Source organism: Aythya fuligula, chromosome 5, assembly GCF_009819795.1.
Source record: "Aythya fuligula isolate bAytFul2 chromosome 5, bAytFul2.pri, whole genome shotgun sequence".
In the NCBI taxonomy this organism is placed as follows: domain Eukaryota; kingdom Metazoa; phylum Chordata; class Aves; order Anseriformes; family Anatidae; genus Aythya; species Aythya fuligula.
The window spans coordinates 8,487,820-8,513,926 of record NC_045563.1 but is presented as its reverse complement, the minus strand read 5'-3'; the positions used below and the strand labels follow the sequence as shown (position 1 = coordinate 8,513,926).

General features: G+C 39.4%; 1 protein-coding gene across 1 annotated transcript in view; it reads right to left on the bottom strand.

The window, feature by feature from the left end:
• JAG2 (jagged canonical Notch ligand 2) overlaps nt 1–26,107 on the bottom strand; it is a 68,184-nt gene that overhangs the window by 30,915 nt on the left and 11,162 nt on the right. Inside the window, exons 3-5 of the mRNA XM_032188785.1 lie at nt 12,684–12,738; nt 5,909–6,163; nt 4,712–4,772 (exon numbers count right to left, since the gene is read on the bottom strand). Coding sequence (XP_032044676.1) covers nt 4,712–4,772; nt 5,909–6,163; nt 12,684–12,738 — 371 coding nt within the window. The remainder of the gene's footprint in view (nt 1–4,711; nt 4,773–5,908; nt 6,164–12,683; nt 12,739–26,107) is intronic.

Here is a 26,107-nt window from a genome sequence, read left to right as displayed (position 1 = left end):
AGCTAATGCACGGCTCACACAAGACTTCTAGCTCAGCTTAGGAGATTTCTCACCAATGAATATCATGTTGTGGAGCCACTGTGGAAGGAAGCCACGTTGTTTCAGATTTGCTCTTGACAAGTCCTGGTTATTCAGGAATTCATCATCTGTGAGCATTTTCTAGGTGTTTGGAAGTGGTAGAATTTTGAATCTGAGCTAACTAGCATTGAAGTTCATGCTCTTACTTCCTCCCCACCTTTAGAAGCAGGTTTTTTTTTTTTTTTTTTTTTTTTTTTTTTTAAGTCCTGTAAGATCTCTTGCTAGCTCTCCACAGAGTGCTTCAATAATGACCTGCTTCAAACTGCCTCACCAGACCTCTGTAACCAAGCATGAATTTACTAGAATCCATTTTTTCTTTCTGTAGCTTAAGCAGAGCTCCCCAGTACCAATGCTAACAGCATCATCCATCCAACTGTTATGAAAACACAAGCAAGAGATTAGTGATATCAGTTGGCCTCCTACTCAAAAGGAAGGGAAGACTGTGAAAGCCTCAAACAATTAACAAAGGATCTCCAGAACACTATTATTCCCAACACCTCAGGTAGTAGTAGCTCATTTCGCAACTCGGGATTTTGTCCCTGCATGTCTTGAAGGAAAACACCGAAAGATAGTTGAGCCTGTTCTGGCCCTTACAGCAACAGATTAAGTGCACACAAACACTTGGGATGAGGTCCACAGCACCTGCAGGCACCTCTGGACACAGTAACCCAAAGTTGAAGGACTAAAGTTGAATACAAGACTACAGAAGGCATGGTGTGAGCTGGGACAGCAAGTTTGAGAAGTCTTACATTTGCCCTACTGAAACAAGTACATGATTCCATATAAACTAATAAATCACACCAGCATTGTAAAGCCAAATTTTTACCACAATTAGTTCAAAAGCAATTCTACAGTAAGCCTGAAGTACAGAAGTTAATTAATTAATTTGCTTCAGAAGTTGTACACATCGTCTGCTGGCTTTGCTCAGCTTGCATGAATTCATGTTAGAGGACTATCAACAACCTCAGTTCTCGTTCATTTCAGTTAGCCTACATATTCTGAAGAAGCTTTTGCATCACAGTTGCATGGAAAAAATCCAGGACATAACCTAGGGCCTACCATAGTTCCAGAGATGCAGCTGAGCACAAGCAGAGCAGTATTTGAGATCTGACCCCTTTTTGCTTCAAAAAGACATTTGAGCATTCAAAGACAAAAAGGAAAAGGAGAGAGGCATCAGAAAACACACGATCCCAGCAGGAATACGACAACGTAGACCAGACATGAGGCATAACTGAACGTCTGCCAAGCCCATACCACTCTAGATCACAAGGAAGTAAAAGATTAAGCTGTTAAGCAGCCTACTGACAGTTTAAGAGTGGTACCAGTCAGCAGTTTTAATCAAGGAAAGAGATTGTCAATTTGTGGTTTCTCTATGTTCACTTTGGTAATTTCCTAACATGATTGAGCCTAACCCAGTTATAAGTCATTAGATAACTACATTCTTCTTTACCTAGTTTAATGCAGCACCTAAAATGATGCAAAAACATACTTAAAGCATCAATTCTTACAGCTTGGCAGTGTTGCTTCAGCAGTCTTTCCTAGTGCTTTCGTTTGATGAAGTCAATCAACCAACAAGACCATTTGGCCTCCCACTGCAGGCCAGAAAGTTCACAGCTGTCAAATATGGAACATGGATATTGATAAAGTTCATGTTTTTTTTGTTTTAAAATGACTGTTTTCCTATGTTTGAAAGATTCACTTAAGTTACTTTCCTCAAGGATGTCGTTTTGTTCGCTTTTCATCAAGTTACTTCCGAGCTGCCTTCAGAATAACCCAAAGCCTATCACCTAGACTCAGTGATACCACAAAACAATTTCCTACACTAAGTTGTAATAAGGTCTGCTATTTTTAATTTATTTGATGAAAATGCAAAGAAATAGCCAACTTCACCATAACCTCTTCAAAACAATGGGTACCTGAACTTGTTCAACTGATGAGATCCAGTTTCAGCTAATTGCCTATCAGCTATTAGCAGTCTGCAGTCATTTAGCTATATTAAATATTTGTTTTTGCTAGAACATTTAATCCAAGAACAGCTCTAAATTACTTTGGAAAAATCAAAGCACAGAGGGTAGAGCCTGGCTACGAGAGTTAGGCTGATGCCTCAGAGCCACTGCTTAAGTTATTTGCATGTTCATACAAGATGAAGATGGAAATCGTTTTCCAACTCTATTTATAAATGCCATTGCACACTCTGGCAACAAAGGAGCTATTGGCACCAGTAGATTTCCATACATCTCACACCCATGTTTTTCTCACATTTTCATTTTCCTTCTGAATTAAAAAAAGGACATTGTTTTCACCTGTTAAATGACAGTGGCAACTGTCCAAAAACCAGGAAGGAGCAATCTAGATTATGATTCAATAGCACCAAACTTTTTTTTTTTTTTAAATAACAGCTTCCTTTGTACTGCTGAAGATAAAGGTCACGTCTCTAAGCCTTACTTATTTTTAGTTCAGAATCATTTTTTCGATAGAAAGTATTATCCATTTGGGTTAGAAGTTCCACTTTTAACATAGCCTAGTAACCACTACAAAATGCAAACTAGAGATATCTGTGGGACAGAGCTCCAGCAAACAAATCACTTTTAAAGAGAGATGAGTCTTCTGCAATAGTGGAAATACAGTGGCCATATATAGAAAAATCAGTATTCTCCTTCAACATGCTGACCACCAGTCTATTGCTTCAGCAGACCTGTGTTAAGAAGCAAGGAAAGTAAACAGCATACAACCCATCTGGACCAGTAAGTCCCTTATTCTTCCCCCCAGTACTTTTTTCAGATAAAATCCATCCAACGAAGTAGTGAGATTTTTGGTCAAAGTCCTTCTGCAGAAGCTTCTATAAGCTTTGGTCATCTGGGCTGATTAGAAGAAGCACCTAGACTTACACCACTAGATGCTTTTTCATGTATGTCAGTGAGACTCTGTAACAGAAGGCTTTGCTCATGAGACTCCTTATTCAGACACCTTAAAAAAAGGTATCACAAGAACCCAGATTTCATCTTCAAGGGCTTTTTATTCCACTCTTGAAACCTTCCTCCACCTTTCCAACTTCTGTCCTTCCTGATACATGCGGTACCACTGAGAGAAATGAAAGTTCACAATGAAATTGCACTCCAAACCACAACTTTTTACATTTAAGATGGTTCATCTTCATTCAAAGGCTGTTTGCATTTCAGAAGCAAACATTCACAGGCTCCTAAGACTCAGAGAGGCACAGGGCTCCCAAAAACCCTACATAAAGCAGAGTTCAGCATAGATTCAAGGTTCCTGGAAAGCTCAAAAAAAAGGAATACTTAAGTAAAGATCACCAAGAGGTAGAGGGACTCATAATACTTAAAACCACAAGCAAAATTTTTAACACGGAGAGATTCTAAATACCATTAAAAATACTCTTACAAAAACACAACCATAATTTAGATAAATATCTGCCTTGAATAATCTTTTTAAAGGAGATTTCTTAGCTCTTCAGAAGTAAAACACCATATGCACAACACCAATGTACTTCACATACTGGTATTAGCACAGAATTTGCAGTCAGGTTCAAGACCTACAACACAATCTTCCACAAACCAGCAGCATCTGACTGAAATTTCAGGGCAGTATAAAACCACTCCAATGCAATGATTTAGAATTGTTATCTGCCATACCCTACTGTCAGAAACTTCCAGTTCTCCAGCAGAATGGGACTTGTTCTCATCAGCTGTCACAGCTCAAACACCAGCACTTCAAACCCTGCAAACAAAGCTAGGCTACACCTGCATCCAACTTCTGCCACTTCCCTGATGGCCACTGTTTGCTAGGAGGAGGATCAATCAGCATCGCCTTAAACTATCAGAGCTTGACTCAATGATATTTGTCAGCTCTCAGGGGTTCTGACAGACATTAGTTTTATATCATCCCAAGCAAAGACTCGATATAACTTTACCTCTGGTCAGTTTTAAGCTAAGAACTAACAAAGAATCACCAATTTGCAAGCAGACCAGTCTCATTTCTTCAATACGCAGCATAAAAATAGCACCTGTTTCTCCATGACCTACTGCATTAGATGCAACTTCAACAATGAAACAATCAGCGCTTCTCTGCTATCATAGTCTACTTAATCACAAAGTTGCACAAACATTTCAGACACCATTCTCTCATATCCAGGGACCAAGAACATTCAATTAGAGTATTAAGTTTAGGTTGACGCTTCAGTTGCTACTATAACATTACTACCCAACAAAGCTTCTTTGAGAAAAAGTCTATTATATTTTGGTGATGATGTACACATTGAGTGTTCTAGTACTGGGAGCATTTCGTAGTTGTAATAGCCATTCTTAAAGAGCAAGTCACCCTTTTAAAAGGAAAAGAAACCTTATATCAAGATCTAAGTTCCTAAGGATTTTGAAAAAAGGATGGTTCTCATTTGATAAATGCAGGAAGCATATCTGTTCAAGTCCTATAAGCACAGAAATAGAACAGCATTGCAGAACAGTATCTTACATGTGATGTCTACTTCATATCTAGTAGCATCCATGCTTTTGTACAGACCCTTCAATTTTAAAGTAAGCCCTTTAAGAGTAGCAGCGTACACAGAAAAAAATAGAAATATCAGTACTTGGAAGTAAAATATTCAAGCATGCAGACTTACTTGCATTCCCCAGGTGTACTGCAACCCCCATGGAGCAAATTACATCCTTGTTTACATACAGCTGCAAACAAAAAAAAGTTTTAGTCTTCAGTTAGTCTGGGTAGCCAGATATCCCCTGGTATAGCAGCAATCCAGAACTGTTCAGCTAGGGCTTTTGTGGTGTAACTTACTTGTTGCTTATGCAAAGCATTTTTTCCCTAGGCATGTTCCAATACACCAACCTTCAGGCTAGCTATTTCATATAACACCACCACAGCAGCTTTGTGAAAAATAACTCAGGGTATCTCACTGAAAAAGTTGCTACCGAATTAAATAGGTTTGCAACAAGAGCATCAGAATTGACATTTATCAAATAGTTTTTTGTTTTTGTTTTTTTTTTTTTTTTTTTTAAATCAATTTAATATTATGCTAGAAATCCCAAGCTTCAGAACACATACATGTGTCTTGACTAAATCCTAAAGATGGTCTCCCCCTCATTAACAGCTTTTTACTAGAGAGGAAAAGAAACAAAACAAAAACAAGAAGCCCTCAACAGAAAGGTAAGTATGACAAGTAATTTTAGCACTAATTACTCACTGAGAGACTACAGACAAAACAAAAATTTGATAGAAGATTAGTGGTCCATTAAGATTATTACACTTGAATTTCTGTTCATATTAAGAGCTATCAAAAAGCTTTCAGCTGTGCATATATTAAATTTTAAACTTTTTCATTTGTGAAGATGTTACGGGAATTTTTACAAGACTAAAAGTCTACAGTATTACTGTTACCATCATTGTTTAAAAAACCTCATGTTTACAAACAGTACATTTTGCTTTGTTACAAGCATGGTACATTTTGTTTTTAAGAAACATCACCTCTGAAGAGAGTTGGTTAGCATAAGGTTGTTTCAGTGTTTTGAATTCTAAATACGTTGTGTACCCCCAACAGCACACACTGCAAACACTGTACCCTGCCCTGGGCTTCACTACTCAAAGGATGAGTTTTTCCTATTTTAACACCATCTTTCAAACTGATTTCAAGAGGAAGTAACAAGAAAAAGTTATGCTTTGAAAAAGACTTGTATTCAAAGGACAACATCTGTATGTGTTAAAATTAATATGCAACAGCACTGATACTACATGTATCAACTACTGCAAGGGTTTCTATTATATTAACAATACAACTAATCTAAAACGAAGTAAAAAAAAATACTACCTTGTTTACATTCTTCTCCCATCCAACCTTCCATGCAGGCTTTGTTTCCATTTTGATCACATGTGTAGTGACCGACAAAATCATCTCTAGGGCCACAAAATTTATTGCACAGAGCACTGTAGTAATTTTCATCACACTTCACTCTTATTTGAACTTCAAAATGGGCAACAGGACCATTAAACTGTAGTGTCTTCCACCGATCTTCTGGGTTGATCATCCCAGCATGCGCCACTCGTTCTATTAACAAGTCTTCACCTATTTTTAATTTTTTTTTTTTTTTTAAAAAAAGATAAATTCAACAAGTGATGATTTTGATAGCATACAAATGTGTAAATTCAAATCCAAAGTACTCAACTGGTTAAGAGAAAGCCTAGTAAAGAAAAATGTTAAGTGATAAAGATCTACTGTGTAACTGAGTTTTCCTTTGCCTTGCAAAGTTCATTACAGGAAGGCCAATTTTAAAAAAGTGTCCCAAAGGAAATATTAAAAAAACTGGAACATAATCCATAGGAAATAACTTATTTTTCAAGGCAGCCAAACATACCACACCCACATACTGACAACCAACAGCTTTATCTTGATCTGAGACTCTTTTTGCCTCCTTTCTGTTCCTCTTAAATCACAAAATCTGCATAATCTAGTAGCTGAGATAATACTGTAAACGTTCTCTGGTGCCAGAGTAGTTTTTTTAAAAAAAATAGTATACTGTTAATTTAATGTAAAATTAAGCCTACCAGAGCATTTCATTGACTATTACATACATCAACCAGCTTGTTCCCATTTCATCATTTTCTATAAAGAAGGCAAAACATCTTTAACAAGCATTTCATAGAATACTTTGTCTAGCTACTACGTGGCTTTTTTGAAGAAACATACACGTGAACCAAGGACTACCAAGGGACCGTTCTCTTTGTATCCTGCTTATCCTTATCCCCTGTGGAACTACAGATAATTATGACCACTGCTGCAATACACTCTCACAAGCATCCTGCCCTGCCCACACAGACAGCAGCAGCACTGCTACCGCCAGCCTGTTAGCTGAGACCACACATGCACAAAGTATTTAGCAGTTGCATGGGACAAATGGATTCTAAAATGTAAGATTATGGAACCACCAACCCCAAATATTGTCATTTTTACGAATATCAACTTTGTATTTATGTATTTTAATCTTGATACAATGGCTTCAGTACTAGGAGATGAGGCAGTTGCGTGAGTAAATATTGAGAGTAAGCAAAGACAGCAAGTGACCTCAGTGATGAGAGATCTCATTTGGAAGCTCTCAAGCCACTATTTGAGTCTGGTAACATCCTACTATTTTTTCTAGGTGACCACAAGCTGCAGCTGAAAACTCCAAGCACTATTCAGGGCAAGAAAGGGACACAAAGTCCACTAGTGTACATGAATTTCATACCCATTTATGAAGTTACTATAATATTGCTAGTTCAGCACTTTGGTGTCCATTTTCTTTAACGGATGAAGATTCTTTAAAAAACACACTAAAAGAAACAGAGAACCAAGAACTGTACATGCAGAAAGACTAATGATAGTGAGATAGGGTCTCAACTTCAGATTATTAATGATATAAAACAGGCCAAGGAGATAGCAAGCAATATTGAACTCTCATATTCATCTAGTGCATTCTACATACTTACTGCTCAGTAACACATCAGGCATAGAAAACAATGCCAAGAAAGTGACTTTCTCACCTGGGAAGCTACTGAGAGCACAGAAGTATCCTGTACATCTGCCACCAAAGCTGTACTTAGAGAACTCAACTAACAATTTTTCAGTCATTCCACCGTTAAACCAAAGGTAATGAAGTAGTGGGCTCTGCTTTTGTTACCTTGACATCTTTTTTCAAGCTTGCTGCTACCATAAAAATCTTTCCTCTTAAAGAATACTGAAGTAAAAGGTAAAAGCTATGTTTTAATTAAGCACTGAAAGGTTCTCCAATTAAGCCAAAGCATCTCTCTGCTTTAATATTACAAGTGGTAAAAGCCATCTATAGGCTATAATTCATGCTTGCCTAGACTAGTCTGCATAAAACATTTTATGGCTAGACAAACACATTGAAGTCTGTTTTTAACTCTTTGACTCTCAAATTCCTATATGCAAAGTCCTCTGTCACCCAGCAGCACAAAGTCAGTGGCAGACTGAACAAGCTTGCAAGCCAGAGAAAGCTGCTTGCAACTGAGCAGGGTATCTAAAATACCACCAACCACCTTTAAAAGCTTCATGATTACGTTCAATATCCTTTCATAATATGATTCTTCTTTAATGACTATTGATCTAAAAGCCTTGACAAAAAGTGCTGAGTCACTGGATGGTCAAGGAATTCGACTAAAGAGCAAGTATGCATTATAAACCTATTTTCCAGCTATCAGCAACACAGGCTCATTGAAATGACTGCAACAGCCACAGCCATACACCCCAAAAAGGGTTTTATCAAAGTGCATCAGATGGACTGAAAAACACATCCTGCAATTACAGGAGTGACTAATAAAAATCTTATCAAACATCTTTAAGTTAAAGAAGATTCATCAAACCCAGTTAAACTGGAATAAGCATTACAGCTATTGGCAAATACACCTATGCAGAACATTCATCTTAATACCTGGGGTAAAGAAATGGGGAAATGAAATAGGCAAAATTATTTTTTTTAATAAAAACATTAAGCTCCACCTTCACAAACTCCTCTGAAGAGAACATAGTCTCGATAGCTTTTCCTTTGGTTTGTATCAGTAAAAGAGCTCAATGGCCTAAATAAGCAAGTGAAATAATTCACCGAATAAAAGGTACCAGGAAAAACAGCTCCAAGCCATCTAGTTTTAATACTAGATTCGTAAGTAATATAGTAAAATTTGAGAATAAAGAGATTCTGCTTTACTTCAGACTTCATAGTGAATCCAAGTAGTGTGAAACATGTTTATCAGGGTTTCTCCTTCCTCCCCCACAATGCCAAAGTGATTCTGAAGATATTCTCTCCTACATGTCACTACTGTGGTGAGGCAGGTTTGCTCCCTGCATCTGGTTTACCATTAAAACTCACCTTACAACACAACCCCACAGTACTTTTAGCCCTCACTAAGGCAATAAGCCACATAACTGAATCCAGTTACTGGTCAAAGAACTGATATAACCTCCCCTTCATACTCCTCAGAAACAAGAGGATTCTTTTCCTTGATGAAAGAAGTTTCCTGCACACTTCTCTAGAAAATCAGACGGCAGCACAAGGACTTGCACAAAAGGAGGTGATGGCTCAAAGTTCCCACTTTAATTAACATTCACAAAGCATCTGATTTTTGGAAGTGGAACTCTTATCTTAAGAGTATTTAATTGCACCCTTGCTATCAGGAGCCATGAGTACACTTAATTAAGAAATTCACTCATCAACACGCTGACTTTTAGCAGAGGTCAGACATTCCCAACAAGGCACTTACAGGGCAATACAAGAGGCAGTGTTGGTAGCTGTTTGCAAAGGGACGAACACAGTAGCATATGTACTTTGTGCCTAAATGAACAGGAGGTACCATCTTAGGAGGTACAGTCTTCGGCATCTTTCAAGCAAAGGTTTTAAAGCTGTAAGGACAGATCAGTTTCCTACAGACTAAGATGAAAGAGGAAGGCAATCTGCATCCCAGCAGCAGACAAGCACTCGAATGGAAAGTTACTTCACGTGTGAAGATGCCAGCTTGCTTCATACCAGCAGCACTGGGTTAAGCATTGCCCAGACCTCTGCTGTACAACTAGACAGCTGCCAAATCAGTGACTTACCTGGAAAGTAGCGAGAACTGCTGTGACAGAGGACAGAAAACAGGCCCTTCACAGTGATTCTGTATCTAAGCCAGTTTCCTCTCCCCCTCCTTCACCCTCACAAAGCAAACAAGTGGTAACACTACACTGCCACAAGCTTCACTCCCAGTCCATAGCTTGGTGGTGTCCTGCTAATACTGCTGCACAGAGGAGGAAGGAAGCACAGGAAAAGTTTGGGAATCTATGTTTTAAAGCCCCTCTTACAGTCTGCACTTTAAGGTAAGTACCAGGGGATAAATATACCCTGACCGAGTTGTTGAGATGCATGCTTCACAGATCTACTATACGCTACTATAATACTACTATAAGCAATCCTGCATTTGATGTTTGCAAGGAAGAATACAGGATACCGGTACATATAGAGGGGAAAAAGAACTATTCTAAAACCTTTTTTTGTAATAATACCTTATCAAAAGTTCAAATGGGAACAGAGGACTTGCAATCAACTTTCAGCCTTGCTCATCCCCTTAAAGGGAAGTAAAACCTGACTTTGGCACCATCAATCAGTTCAGAGAGAGACTGGAACTTTAAGCTTTCTCACACTGGCAACAGAAGACATAAAACCTGAGCCTGAGGTTTACTCAGTGTTCAGTACACATCAGGGAATTCAGCTTTCCACAGATATTCCTCCCCTCTCCCCCCAGGATGCAGACATTGTCCCTTTTTTCACTGGAGGAGATGTTGTGTTCCTCTTTTAATCCCTTAGGTGTGCATTCTTACTGATCTGTCCCGTTTGGCAGCATACAGAAACACAAGGAGCAGTCCCTGCATCTTGTCAGATTCACAGGGGAAAACCTACTGGAGCATCGCCTGCCAAGACTGCTCTTGGAGAGAGAAAGAAAAAGCCAACAGATCTCTTTCATGAGACTGGTAAACAGACTACTGAAACATTTAACCTCAAGACATGTGTTTAGCTAGTCCTCTGTCAAATTATAGGCTAAAAAAGCACAACAAAATTCACATGACAAGCCTCTCTCAGTTTCAGATGTAATGCAAGTTAACAGCACCTCTCTGGCAGCCTACATTAAAGGGAACTTCACCTTTCACTGGCAGTTTCTCAGGAGACCTAGACTGTAATTTGAGACACTTGGACTTCTGTAGTTCATTGAAACCATTCTTTAAAGGAGATGGTCCACTGGAACTCCTAAAGACATTATACATTAGGTTGTTTTGAAGTTCGGGAAAAAGCTGACATCAGTGGAAGTACACAGCTTTGTTAAAGCACGTTAAAGAAATCTGAAAGGCATAAAAAGGAAAAACAACACAAGCCTAAAGTAATTATCCCCTTATCAAGAATATTTTAAAAGTTTCTCTTAAAACTGGGGTTTGAAAGCTACAGATTCGCTAGAGGATTCTGCAGATTCAAGGACAAACATAAAAAGTTTGGAGACAGTTCATTATTAAGTTTATTAAAAAGAAATCAGCTTTTAAATGCATTCATTTCATGCTTTGCAGGATAGGGTCCTCACACTCACTCCTTTCTACACAATTTCCTGAATTGATAAGCCACCTAGAAATAGGGGGAGAGCAAATACTCAATACTCACTGTACTAGCTGCCCCTAGGTAAACTATTCCCAAGCTGGAAGCTATCTGAATAAAGGAACTTCATGTAGTACTTCTTCAAAAAAACATCCAAATAAGATGACTCCAATCTGTTCCTACGTAGGATATCTAAACTTATTCAAGACTTAGGCTTACTCTGCTCAGCACACAAGATCTCATTTAAATACCATGTCCAGCTTGGTAAACTGCCATTCAGCAGGCTGTGGACCAACTGAAGGGTTGCAGCAACATGAATTACCAGAGATCTAAAGAAAACATACCTATTAGAAAAGGCTGAAGCTGTTAGACAGGACAAAAATTACTTAATTTTAACAGAGGGAAGACTGAGGAACAAACTACAAACTCAATTACTTCATCACTAGACACAGACTATGTTAGGAAAACCTAAGTTAAGAAAGTCTGCCAGGAAAACGCAAGTGGAACTGGTCCCAATCTTCAAGAGGGCCTTCAAACTCTAACATAGCCTCAGTATTATTTTAGCTTTGCCTTTGTGTGCACTTGGTGCATCTTGCTTTATAAGGACGGTCAGTGAAGCAGCAGAGAATAGAACCTATAGTTAGGAAATGACGACAATCTGGGGCACAAATCTTCGCTATCTCAATGCCTGAACACTTATCTTTCTCTGTAACAGTCCCAGACAAGATTAAATAGTCCATTATCAGCAACAAGTTTGATGTTCACTTAGCACTTGCAGCTACACATTTTTTATTTTGAGAGACAAGTTCATAAAACATTACCAAAGATCAGAGAGCTCTACTTCAGCAACAACATAGCAACCAACACCTCCAAATTATTTCTGAAGTATTTAAACACTAAGCTTCTTTTCCCTTCAGATTAATAGCCATGCTCTGATAACAAGGATTAGTATTTACAGACAAGAAACAAGGTAACTTCCAGTACTAGGAAAGAAACAACTGGAGAATGAATCATACCATCATGACTTGGAATACTGTCAATGATATCCAGCTTTTTTAATTTACAGGCAGCAAGAATGCTTTATTTGCTTGCCTGATCATGGAAGTTACCACAGAAGACAGTGAAGGGTGAACACAGGAGCATTTAAAAGTGAAAATCTACAGCACAGATCATTTTCCTTAAGGGAAAAAAAATGGCTTACCATAATTTTTAAACTTTCTGAAACTGGAAGGATTATGCATTACAATCTTCACTTGCTATGGTCCTTTCTCTCTCTTATCACTAGTATTTTTTTGGTAATTCCTAATACAGTCCCCTCTCTGCTGGGATTTGTACATACCCTTTACTTAGACTGCATCCTCCCATTGCTTTGGAAGGATGGCTAATTGCAACAGCATACCATGCTCCCCTCTCCCCACACGATCTGTGCACATACAGCACAAAGTAAGTGAAACCTGACAGTTTTACATAAATACTCACCACCTTTTGTATCATTATCCCAATCCCATGCTTCTAATACTAATGTGAACGATCTCTGCAAAGAAAAAAAAGAAGACACCAGTTAGATAAAAAGCACTGTTACAGGCCACACAAACAGTGATTTGGAATAAGCAGATATTGCTGCAATGAAGCCAACAGAAAGCAGTTTAAATTTTCACCACTTTACTGTCATGTGAAAGCCCTTGAAGGCATCTTCTCAAAAGCATGAAATATAACAGCATTAAAAACTGTGGGGCAAAGCAGGCTAACAGCAAAACAACAACATCTTCCCCCACACACCAAGGACTGAATTATTATTTTTCTCCTCCCACTATATTTATTTCTCAGCTTTCTTAGCCACAGAAATCCTTCTCAGAAGCAGCTCTAAAAGGTTTCAACAAAGTGAAGGGTCCTGAACTTTGGGAAATTGATAGGATATTTAAGACAAGTGAATGAAGATTGAAAATAAGATCAGGGTCATCTTTTTAGAAAGTGCCCAAAACACAAGTCTATAGAACAAGTCAGTTTAGATATATTTTTTTCTAGGAAAAAAAATCCACACTTCATCCATTAAAAATTTAGGCTTATTTCTCATGAAAGGGGAGCTGTGAAGAATGGACCTGAAAAAGACACAGCAGAAACATGATTTTTAGAGAAAGCATGTTTGGTAGTAGATTTTCCTCAGAGGAAAAAATAAAAGCATCGTTTCAGACAAATTGAAAACTATTTCAAAAGAAACACAAGCTTTACTTCACTAAAGCAAGACTTCAGTAGTTTCCTTTGGTTTTATGACCAAATATGTAGGATAGATGTTGACATTTAAATACTAAGGTTACTTAGGGGAAAAATGCAAATACAGCTTTATGCATAGATGTGATGTTTACCTGTTTTAAGTTTAACAAAAGCAGCTGTCAAACATCTTGACTTTGATAGTTTCCAACCCATCCAAGTTAAAATAAAGTTTCTCACATACATTCAAAACCAGTAACAAAAACAGTTATTGCACCACTATCCTAAAACCCTCTTATATACATCTTTGTGCTTAGAGGCAAGCCACACCAAAAAACTGAAACTCATTAAATACAGCAGAGCGAAAATTTCGTGTGTGCTGAATTCACAGGCTAACAACAACCTATGAATTCACATGAACCTGGGGATTTTCAGTTGAGGCATGAAGAACACCCTCTTAGGAAGAGGATAATGTAAGAATTCATCTATATTTCATAGCTATTTCAGACTCCTACATCAAGAGACGAACATTTTTACTGTGATAGTTCATTAAGTGCTTAGCACACCCACACTTCCCACCAAGGAAGGTTGATTATAACACTGAAATCTCCCTATTTTACAACCCAAAAAAATCCATGCAGCAGCATTATTAGGGCTCTTTGCTAGACATCCCTCATGACTACAGCAAAGGACCAGTCTACTCAGTGAAGTCCTTAATAGGGTGCCTATTCTATCACTTAGTTGCATTAATATATACATGTAAACCACAAACTATGCCTTTGGAAAAAAGTTTCTTCTGAACTTTCAGCTTCAGACATTAGGAAAAAGTGATTTACCGTGACTGGAATGCAAGGAAAATAAAACTTCAGTGTTAAATAGTTATATTACGCTCAAAGAAGCTCAGCAGTGACTACACTGGACAGAGGCATTCTTGTCCTCTTCCAAAGGCAGTTCTGGCTCAAAGGATAAAGATCAATTGATAAGAAGCCACTAGTTTTGAGGGATGACAATATGTACAATTCCCTATTATTATTTATTAGGGAAAGCAAACAGTAGTGCAGCATTTCCTCCAACTCCCCACTTTATAACCCCACCTGAACATTCAGGGAGGCAAGACAGGATCCTACTGTAGTCTGAAAATGCTACTTGGCACCCTTGTAAACTGTTACCTGAGAAATAAATGTAAAGTGAATAATATCAGAAAGTAAGTACTGTACAGTAGTGGCCCTAATGTTTTTTTTTGGCAGTTCTAAGTCTGCTTATTTTGGGGATGAAATAAGTATAACCTAGGCAGAATTCTGCAAGTGGCCGCATGATACCAAGTTCTTTACCCACCTCCCCTGCTTTTAACAACTGATTTTGTAACCCATCCCTCATTTTTCTTGTGCTCCACTGATTTCTATCAGAAGTACAAAACAGTGCTCAAGTGCTTCCAGATGTCCACTTATTTATTTTATCTAAGGGCTGGTCTTTCCTACTGCAAATTAGCCATTGCATCTAACTGCCCACACAGGCTAAGGCAGCAACACACTGTAGTCTTGGTCAGCTATGCCTTCCCATTGTTCCACTTGAAAGCAGATCTGGATCTCTACCTAGGATGCTAGGAAGTTTTTGTGGGAAAGGGAGCTGCACGCAGCACACTGTTTCAACATGCATGCACTGAAAGGTGTGAATCAATGGGCATCCTGCTGATTAAAAGATGCTTAAAATAAGGAGCCCTATAGCTCCGGTGGCAAATCTGACCAAACAAGCTAGCATACACTCTAGAGCTGAAAGCATTCCTGCAACACCTTATAGAAACATACTACATTACAAAGAGTTATGACTAACCCACAACCCTTCTTCTAACATGCAGAAGAATGGGGTTTCTGGCCACACAACCAGACCCCAGAGCCTGTGCTGCTGCCTGGCAGGACATGGACAGCACCCTGCAAGCCACGGGTCCAACAGGCCAAATTCAATCATTTGCTTTTCCCCTCCTAACTAAGGGCAATCAAGAGCTATACAGCCATCTACAAAAAGCCTAAAGGGAGCACATGCAATAGAGACTCAGAACATTAAACCCTTTTGCTTACTGGCACCACATATCCCTGCTTTCCTCACATCTACATCTGGGCTCAAAAGCTCAAAATGGCATCAGGTGGCCATTTACACATGGACAAACACATGGGGTGCAATGTTTTAGGAGGTCTTACAAGCGTGACTACAAGCTAGAGATGTTATTCAAGTCACAGTAAATGGAACTGATAGACGAATGCTCATTTACTTGAAAAACCCATGTCAGCTCCGACAGCTCACTTGTGCAACTTCCTGCTTTCTGTGATGCTCACACTTACACACTTCCAGAAGGGCCTGACAGACCTAAGAACAGATCCAGAAAAGAAGCTGATTAAAGGGCTGCTCTTCCTCTAATAGACCAAACCAACTTGTGATGCCTTCCTCACATCCTGCTAGGCAGTAGCTTTAAGGAACTCCTCTGCCATAGGGTGATGAGTGGTCATATTCCAGTTTATGGCCCCTCAACACAGGAAACAGATCCCTAACCTTCCAGTTCAAAAAACCTCCTCTTCCCCACTAAAGCATCAAGTCTCACATTAGATCTGCTTTAATTCTTTCAAATTTTCCACTTTGTTTTAAAAGCACCAAAAGCATAAAGATGCATCCATGTTACTACCTTCATTATATGCTGCACCGAGAGCTTTCCAATTACAGCTCAACTATCAAAACCATTACTGAAAACTAATACCCACGTACTCATCCATGCTGTAACCCTACCTGACTGCCAAAGTAAGAGCTACAGGCTGATTAAGGCTAATGGATATAAGTGCCAAATAGTACTTTCAGCTTAAATAGACATACTCAGTTTATAAGAGCTCTACCATTGGCTTGCATTAGGCATATCTCTACCTAGTGGATGGTCAGTCAGCACAAGATGCAAACACCTTTCCTGTAGCACAAACCAACTTTCCTTTCAAATTGTGCTTTCAGAAACCAGTTAAAGAATTTGCATTAATTAGCTCTTCACCAGAGTGTAAGGTCTACCCATACTTAATCTAAATACCTGACATCATCGAGCTCTTCAGAGTATCATTAGAAACATGCTAGCTTAAAAGTTAAAGACTGTGTGGAGAACTTACCTAATTATACAAGTGTTTGCGTTCCTTCACAAATTAATCAAAAAGCTTGTTTACTAGTGAGCATCCTAAGAATGCCCCAAACTCGTATTTTATAGCATTTCATGGGTATATTATATACACACATACCACCACACCAGCTTATTTTGTGACTTGCACACTACTCAGACTTGAAGCTTATGACTAACACCTCACTAACAGGACATGCACATTCCAGTCTGTTCTTACATATGAAAAAACTTTATAAGAAGTAGTATTTGTTCATTTCAACTAGTATCTTCTAAATATTTTGCTAATACTTTAGAAGTGGCCATGGCACAGATTGGAGGGGGGTGGGGAAGGCAAGGGGAGAGCACATACTGCACTGAAAGCAGTTCACCTCCTTTAATTAAAGGCAATACAGCATTTGTGCTTACCAGAAACCACAACATACTAAAGGCTACTGCTCAGAGAAGAACATCAGCACAGTTCTGCAGAAAAATCACAGCTTAGCAGAAGAACCGTTTCACAGGAGATACCTAAACAGATATGCTAACCTGTTGGGAAAGATACAACTTAAGCCTGTTTAACCATCTTGGCAATGCTGCTTCAGTTGTGTTTTTCCTAGGACCAGTGTTGACAAAAAACAACTTCAAAGCATTATTCCACTGCTTACACTAAACAAAACACTCCCGTTACTATCCCAACGACCTCCTCTCTGGGAGGGGGGGGGGACAAGACCTGTAATATTGGTTTGGCAGTGTCTTTTCATGAACTATTACTATTACCTTGACTTCTGCAAATCAACACTCAAGAGGTGTTTTTGGAAAAACAGCCTTGTCAGATTTTTAATCCCAGGTAGGATGACCAACCTCCTGACTGCACTTTCAGTTGGGTACAGAATTTATATTCTACAACACAAAACCTCCCCAAAACTCACAAAATGCTTAGAAAATGTTATGGTTGAGCTGAAAATGAGTATTTGTCATTTTCTGCATTGATTTTTACAAGAAGCTATTGTGTATTAAAATATTTATTCTAAGAATGATTCCTCAATTTCACCTGAAATTTTCTAATAGGTGCATGTTGACTGGAGTTTCTACAGATAGGCAAAAACCCCAGAAGAAGCCAGAAAGCTGCTACAGATTAGAAAAAAGCACAGCTCCTAAACAAACCCAGGGCCCACACTACCATCCCATTCTGCTGAGTACTACACTGTGAACACAGGATCTCATCACCAGTCAGGGCCTTTTCCGTTCAAGCCTCACTCAAGAACAAACAACTTAACAGATTTAATGCAAAAATAGATCAAGCAAGAGCCTCATATCTCTACTCACTCCAGAAGTTAAAAAAGTTAGACCATTAGTTAAGTCATCACCCATATCTCTTGCAACCAAGTCCCTAACGTCAATCAGCACAGCCAACTCTCAGATTCTTTTCTTAACTCCTAGAAAAACAAGGCAAATAGAGGTCCAGGGATTTTTTTCTTCTTCTTTTTCTCCCTGCTCTTTCAAGAGCCTGTCCCCCTCCTCCAAGCAGCCTGCTTGCCTGGAAAAAGCTGACTTAAAGGCACACATGTTCCATTTCCTTCCCCAGGAGCTCTGCAAGTCTTTACAACTTCCTCATGCACAAGACAGAGCTGCAGAGGAAGGAAGAAGTGAAGAACGCTTCAGTGAAGGTCCAAGGCTGATATCTCTGCCACAGGTTTAAGGGCAGACAGACAGAACAAGAATGCAGGTTGATCTTGACATTATGAAGACCTCTACAGAAGGAGCAGGTGTTCCTCACTCACCCAGGTTGTGTTTCTGAGGGGAGGGAGAGGGAAGGCAGAAGGGGGCTGCTTTTCAAAACTTCAAGGAAATTTCAGCCCTGCTTGCATGCAAGAACTTGTCTGCTGCAAGCAAAGGCTATTCCAGCATGTAAAATTATAAAAGCACCCCTCCTATAAGCCCTCATTTTTCATTTGAGAAGTACCATTGGCATGGTGAGTCCTAAACAAAAGCCTTCCCTTTGGAAACCAGGGCCAAACAATCCCATTTTGTCAGGAGCGTTGCGCGGAAGGCTGGGCTGGAGTACTGCAAACATGGGCAGCACAGAACAGAAGCAGTTGAGCAACTTTAAGCCTCCTATTTGAGAGCAATTACTGAAGTTATACTCCTCTTGGCCAAGTCACAAAAGCAGGATGATGTTTACAAGCTTTGGAGCCTGACTGCTCTTTGAGGGGAGCAGTTTATGGGTTGCCCCACCTCACAGTCTTTAGGAAGTCTGCAAAATGTGGGGAGGTGGGGAAGGGTGAGAGGGGGTGTATTTTCTGCCATGGTTAACAGCCTGACATCTCCACCTACATGTGCTTAAACACCTCATTCCTCTCCTCCCCCAAACCAGCAAAGTCAAAACTGGAGGGGTGTGTACACGTGTGTGTGCATATGGGGGTGGCAGGGAGAAATCAAGATGTCTAGACTATTAAGACATTTCATTGGAAAAGGAGCACAAATAAAAACAACAACAGGTGAGTAAGTTAGAAATGGTCTCAGAGTTAATACTTAACACCCAGGTAGGGACTCACCACCTTCAGCTGAAGAAAATTACCCAGCAACTGGGTGGAAGAATCCTACCACCAACCAGCTGTATGCATCTATATGAATGCAAAGATATAAACAACTTCAAGGAGGAACTCAAAGGGATATTATAACATCTATTTGGCAGCACGCAGGGCTTTGTGAAACAGAAGAATAGCGTGCTTCTCTCCCAAGTATATCAAACTACCAGATCATGATGTACATTACCAGATGATACGTCTATAGGAAAATCTTCAAGTGAAGGTTTGGAGGTACTTGGATCCTGCTGCAGTGGCAGAACACAACCTCAGAGACAGTCTTGATATATCACAGGACAGCAAATTGTTCATCTGTGCAGAAAAACTACCAGAAAAACCTACAAGGTTCTGGTAACTTAGTACCTTTGGCAGAAACTCAAAGAACATCTCAGCTGATTTAACTTTGTGACAAGTCTCAGACACAGTATTTGTTCCCATCACCTTAGTACTGAACTTAAACCCTGAACTTCCATAGCACCCTCCACCAGAGAACTGCTGCAGACAGAGCATCCTTCTCCTCCACTAAGTAGGAAGCATGCACCTCGTTTTTACAGTGCCAGAAGCAAGTCACTAGCTTCTTATTTAGAAAAGCTGCAGGAGATCTGTCCAGCCAGTAGTCCTGCAAAGATTTGCATGAAGAAAAGCTGCTAGCTACTACTCTTACCTTCACAGGACACTGCAGAGGTTCTAGAAGAGCCCATTCCTATTCTAAACCAGTGCCTTTCACCATTGCATGCATAGCAGTAATGCTAGTCTTGCAGAATAGAAGCTATAAAAAGCATGGACAGGAGTTGCTATCTGTTATTCATGCCCACCCTAGTCCATCCTTCATTCCCTGAATCCATCATATACAAGTCTCCTGGAGTACAGCAGAGATTAAGTTCCACCTCTGAAATCTAAGCAGTCATTTGCAGTCACTTAAATTTGAACAAATGCCACATGATTAGCTTCCAAACCATTTATTTCCCTTATAGTTTCAGAATTAAGTAAAAATAAATCAGCGAATACTTAACGACTCAAGCACAAATGGTCCTGCAATACCTTGCTATTGCCAAGGTTTTCCAGAAAAAAATGCATATTAATTTTTAATGCCAATCCAATCCCACTGATTGGTTTTGCTGAAACACTTCTATCTTACTGCAAGTGCCTTCTGCCTGTGTCACCTCTAGACACCTCCTGTATATAAGCCTTTGTATTTGTTTATAAAACTAAATGCATCAAGAGTAACATAGAAAAAGCATAGAAAAAACAATTTAATCTTAGGTGAATGATCAGTAACTCCCATGCAAGCAATGACAGTGTTAGTCAGAACTCCTCAGCCTGGAAGAAAAGAGGACTGAAGTATGTAGCTCTGTAGACTTCTGCTACAAAAGGCCCAGGATTTGGTTAGCAATAGACTGTCCATTTTCTTGTCAATGATGAGACAACAAGACCTGCAGGTCCAGTTAAGCTAACATAAGCCATGCTCAGGAACAGAGAAGTGAGACAAGATGGCACTTCATGCAAAGCCTGGCAATGTTACATAGGTTGCCTAGGGATGAAGCAGGTGAAAGCTTTGTGGGTCCAAGGAGAAACTGCCACAAGCACTTCAGAGAGACCAGTCACAACTAGTCAACGATTCCTGTTTGGAAAAAAAAAAAAAAAAAAGGCTTAATAGAATTTAAAGAAAATTTTATCTATCTTTGCACTGTCCTTATCTTACAAAAGTATTTGCTTACATTCCCTGAAATCTAGTTTCAACCAGTAGATGTGTTGTTCCAAAACAAGTATTCCACTTTTTCTGATGGCTGACATTAAAGCAAGAGACTATTAAAGAAGCCTTTACAATGTAAAATTGTGCAGGCCTGCCTAAGTCAGTGTCTATCCTAAGGTAATCAAAATCATGACCAAGGAATAGTTGAGGAAAAAATGACAGGAAAAAAACAGAAAACAGTTCTGAATTAGATTTACAATTACACCTCAAAACTCCTCTTTGAAAGCTATAACATCTGAGAGGTAGTAATTAAAAAATCTAATTAAGATTCTCCTTTCTGCAATACTGAAATGCCACATCAAATTAGGACTATTCCAGAAGTCAAACCATGTACACAGCACATCCGTAACAAGCTGTATGACATGTTGCAACATACACTGAAATGCTACTCAGAAAAAATGATGCGCTGAGCTACAGCTACTAACAGGGAGATAGCAATATCTGGAAAACTTTTCCTGGGGAAAAAAGTAATCTAGATAGTCTTTTAAGAACAATTAAGTGCAGCCTGGGTGGTACAAAGCAGAACATACTATCATCCAACACAAGGTAAAAGAAATGCACAAACGAAACAAGCACTTATTAACTAGCTGACAATTGACAAGTGTCAAGTGAAATACTAAGCTTACTGACTTCATAGCAGTTTTTGACATAAAACTGTCAACATATAGGATAAAAACCCTGTTTTAACTATGGAAGACCCAGGATATTTCTGGGGGAAGGCCACGGTGAGAAACACAAAAACCTTCACGCAGAAGCATACCTTCGATAATTAGGCAATCAATCTTCAAACTTCAAGTATTGTATTTGCACCGGTCAGAAACAATTCCCTCCTGGTTTCCATGTAACACAGGCGAAGGCTTGTGCCATTTCTAGTCACTAACTCCACAGTGACTGAAGCAGCAAGTGCCACCTACATTACAAGCTGGGCCTACCAGTCTCTCAACAACCACTCTAAGCAATAACACTGCCTTCAAAACCACCACCTGTATTTGAGGTAGGGGCACAGAAGAAAGGGTGAAGATTAAGTTCGTGTGACTGGCAAGAGAGCTGTGAAGGCAAAAGCACCTGTGACAGTCTAGAAATACCAGCTAACTAGAGAAAACAATTAGAACTTTAAAGCTGGAAAGGAAAAAAAGTCAGAGACCTGCTGCAGAAGTTTCCCTAACGAGGTGGTTCCCTCTGATGCGTCTGCAAGGCCCTCTGGACCTGCCCCAGCAGCATCAGTCACTGTAAGCTCAGTCCAAGGCTGGGACTTCAGAGCCATAACTTGAGCCAAAAGTAAGAAAATTTTCAGTGACCTGAGGAAACACATAAGTCAAGCAGAACAGAGGGTGGGGAAGTAGGAATTAGGGCATCCCAGGCCTGTCAGAGCCTTACCTGTAGAGATCTTATTTCACAATTTGATTTAAACCTTTGCACACTGCCCAGTAATGAAAAAATACCCTGAACAACAATATTTTGATCAGTACCCACAGGAAGTCTCCAGAGACTTCCAGAACTCAACACCATTCAGTAGCTCAGTAAAACTGCTTTTCTTCCACATGAAGGAAGCCCACCCCACCACATGCTTTCCAATCTGCAACAAAAGCTTAACAGATTTTTTGCTTTCATCTATTATCACCTCCAAAGAGGTGATCCTAAGACCCACTGGAGAGTGGACTTGTGTCCAACAAAAAGCTTCGGGGATGGGAAAAAAGAAGTCTCAAAAAGAGACAATTTCTCCCAATTGTTCACTCTTCTGCAGATGCCATAGCACTGCAAAGCTTTGCTTGTGAATAGCAGCTGTGGAAGCACAATCTACACTACCAAGAAGCACATGTACAAAGTAAAATTCTCCTCAAAACAATGTAGTATTAAAACCATCCCACTGTTGTTTAGCTTTAATTCTGATGATCTGTTGAAACAATGATGAGCACAGGGCACGAAGGAGCTAATGCAACCAGTAACTGCATACCAGGGCTCAGCAGAGGCATTAGCCACCCTTACTACTGCCATTCTGCCAGTTAATTTACTTAACACACTTAACCTTTGGGGAATCTGATTAAAAGTCAACCAATATATGTGCACAATTTGCATTGGCACCTGCCTCTCAAACAAGAGAGCCCAGTGTAAACTCCCCAGATTTCATGTCTTTGTGATGCTCTAGACAGCAGGAAAAAAAACACAAGGAAAATGAAACGTACTCCACTGGGAATCAACCCAGCAAACCTGCTAGAACCTCAAGCCATAGCCTTCCCTTCCATCCTACTTAAGGAGAACACAAGGTGTTTATTTTCAATTGAGATTAGAAACAGTTTATATCAGAAATTATACACCAAAGAGAATGTTTCACAGCAAATGTTTCTCCACTAGTACCTGAATTTAGTGGACAAAAAAAATAAGTCTTTGACTTGGCAGAAAACACTGTTTTAGAAATAGGGTCACAGGACTATGTTCCAATATACATTTGCCTTTTATGTAAAAACTATTTTTTAAATACTTTCAAACGTCACAGCTATTAAGATATAGCCCTCTGTACCACAGCCAAAGCCAGCACTGGGAGTTTCCAGAAATTCACTGAGTTAATCCAATAGCAAAGAACAGAAGGAAGTATTGATGAAATTAGAGAATGGAGAAAAAAGCCTTTTAGAAAGAGACGTGCGCAAACACAACACACTGCAGTCAGGTATCCTCTTAACAGCATTTTATTAGATTTAAGTTGAGGCTTTCAGCCTCACTACCACCTTTGAAGGTGGCAAACTTGATATTAACCAAGTATCCATGACCTACTCCTTCCTTAAAGTTCTGGAAGAAGTCCAAGATAAATTAAGCCCCATTATATGTACACTTTCTTGTTGCATTAATGAAAACGTACCTAGATTGTCTCTTTTGAAGTGTATGCATCAACTATGAAGACCCATTAATGTCTGGTGCAAGCCTTGTTTTATGCTAATATTTAGAATTCAAGAGATGAACTAGTAATTAATACTGCTCTTCCCCTCCCCTCTGCACTCCATGTGGCATGGATATTAGTGTCCTCTGGGCACTTCAAGCCATACATCATTACAATTTCAACTTGAAGTCAAGAGGGAATTAAACTAACTATGTAATAACATACTTTAATTATTGTTCTAAACACAGAACACCTGCATGCACTCTTTTGTATTGCAAATACACATACTAAGAAGGTAGGCAAATACAGGAAAGATAGATATGCCCCCAAGTTCTACGTATGCAAAGTTCCTAGGAATAAAGAGTATTTTAATCTTAACCCTTTTAAATAACATTAGCTGCTGGTAGCACTGCAGTCTTCTTCATTTATGAAAAGGCAAGTGCCCACAAAACCAATTCAAGCTAATGAGACAGGATGTCTTGCCCTAGGAAGAGGAGAGGCCCATGCTCAACCTCTGCTCCATTCCTAAGGGAGCACAGAGATTAGGGCACCGTTGTGTTTTTTTTTTTTTTTTTTTTTTTTAAAAAAAAAAGTTCTCTTCAACTCCTACCAATCTTACCCAACCAAATCCCATTAATTCTAGAGCTAGCTGTGCAGTACCAGCCACGTTTGAAAGACACATGGACAAAGGCTTAGCTGGCCCCCAGTGATGGCAACAAGTGACTGACCAAGCATTCATACAACTCCAAACAAGATGCATGATTGTCCTCCAACAGTATTTGCTCTGAGTTCAGATCTAGCCATAGGCCTCTTCACTGAAAGGAAGAAACATCCAGGTTTTATTGTGTAGCTGACACAGCAATACATCAGGTCACTTTGAACTTCCATTTGATTGTAGAGTTCCTCACTGACAGTTTCAGGAATTCTGGCAGATGGCATAACATGCTTGTGCTTTCCTTCATTTCAGCCTCAAACTGAACACCAGCTCAAATTTGAATTTCTATGCATGCTAAGAAAGCTGGCTGAGAACATGAAACACCTTGATTTCAACACCATAGGTAGCTGCTCACCTTGCCTTACATCCTTCTCAATTATTTGCACCAGGACACTGCATACATAACCAAAGCTCTATCCATATCCCACTGTTCTCCATATGAAAGTAGTCTGACCAGACAAGTAAGAGTTCCCACTACAAGAGGGCACAAATTCTTTCAGAGATCAACCCACAGGATTTGAAGGAAGGATTAAACAGGGATTCTTCACTCAGACACGCACACGTAGTTACGCATGCACAGGAACACTAGTGTCTAGTTTATAAACATGTTCCTGAAACAAACGCTTGGTTCACATTCCAGTAGCAGCACTGAATCTTATGAACACTATTTTGTAGCTACAGTAAATCTTAATCACACTCTCAGCACCAACCACACTATGCTGTATTTAGATACTATTAAAAACCATCTGCTTACAGCAGCAAATAGATAGAGCATACAACAGCATAGTAAGTCTACAATTCAAGGTACTTATTTGAATATATAGCATCCTGAAGTCCATCAACCCCACTAACAAAAAAGCACCAGAACTCCAAATATCTTATCATATTTTTCAAGTTAAGGTATAGTGGAGTAGATTTGATATAGCTTTGTTATTACAGATCACCAAAAACACAAATTGGCAGTCCTTTGGAAGGAGAGCTTTGAGCACATGGAACTCATGAAAGCAGGCACTTGTCAATTAAGAGTGCTTCCCCATTTTTTTCCTTCTCCCCTCCCCAACACAGATCTGGAAGCTATGAAAGGGAAATCATCTCAGCAAGTCCTCAAATTCATTTCATTGTTGACCCCTAATTACTTCTCTGGGGTAGCAATGTTACAGCTTTCTTCGTAAGGATGAATATCCACAGAAAAAAGAACAAGGCAACATAAAGACAATCAAAATTAAAAGAACTATTTAAATATAATATTAAGTTTATTTTGCTAGTCCAAACCAGGATTCCTAACTCAAGAATGCATACAAATGAATAATTCTCAGTTTCTTTAGCAGTTTCACTTGTCACCAGTTCCTCTGCCATTCTGTCCAAATCCCTTGGCAAGCCAAAGTTTTGCAGACTTCCATGTCTTGAAAGTCCATCCCAAGGTCTTGGGGACATACATACTATCGCTGATAGCAGGCTGCCACAAGTCAGACAGTCTCCTGCCAGTTAAAGCTTATTTTATTTACCTTCCAGTTGCAGCAATCTGGGAGCAGATATGAACAGCTACTGATATTCACCATCATGTTCTTCTCTTAAAGCCTGGTGACAGTAATATTCCAACAGTCCACAGCTATGTAAGTCCTGTGTACTTTTTCCTAAGTGCTGTG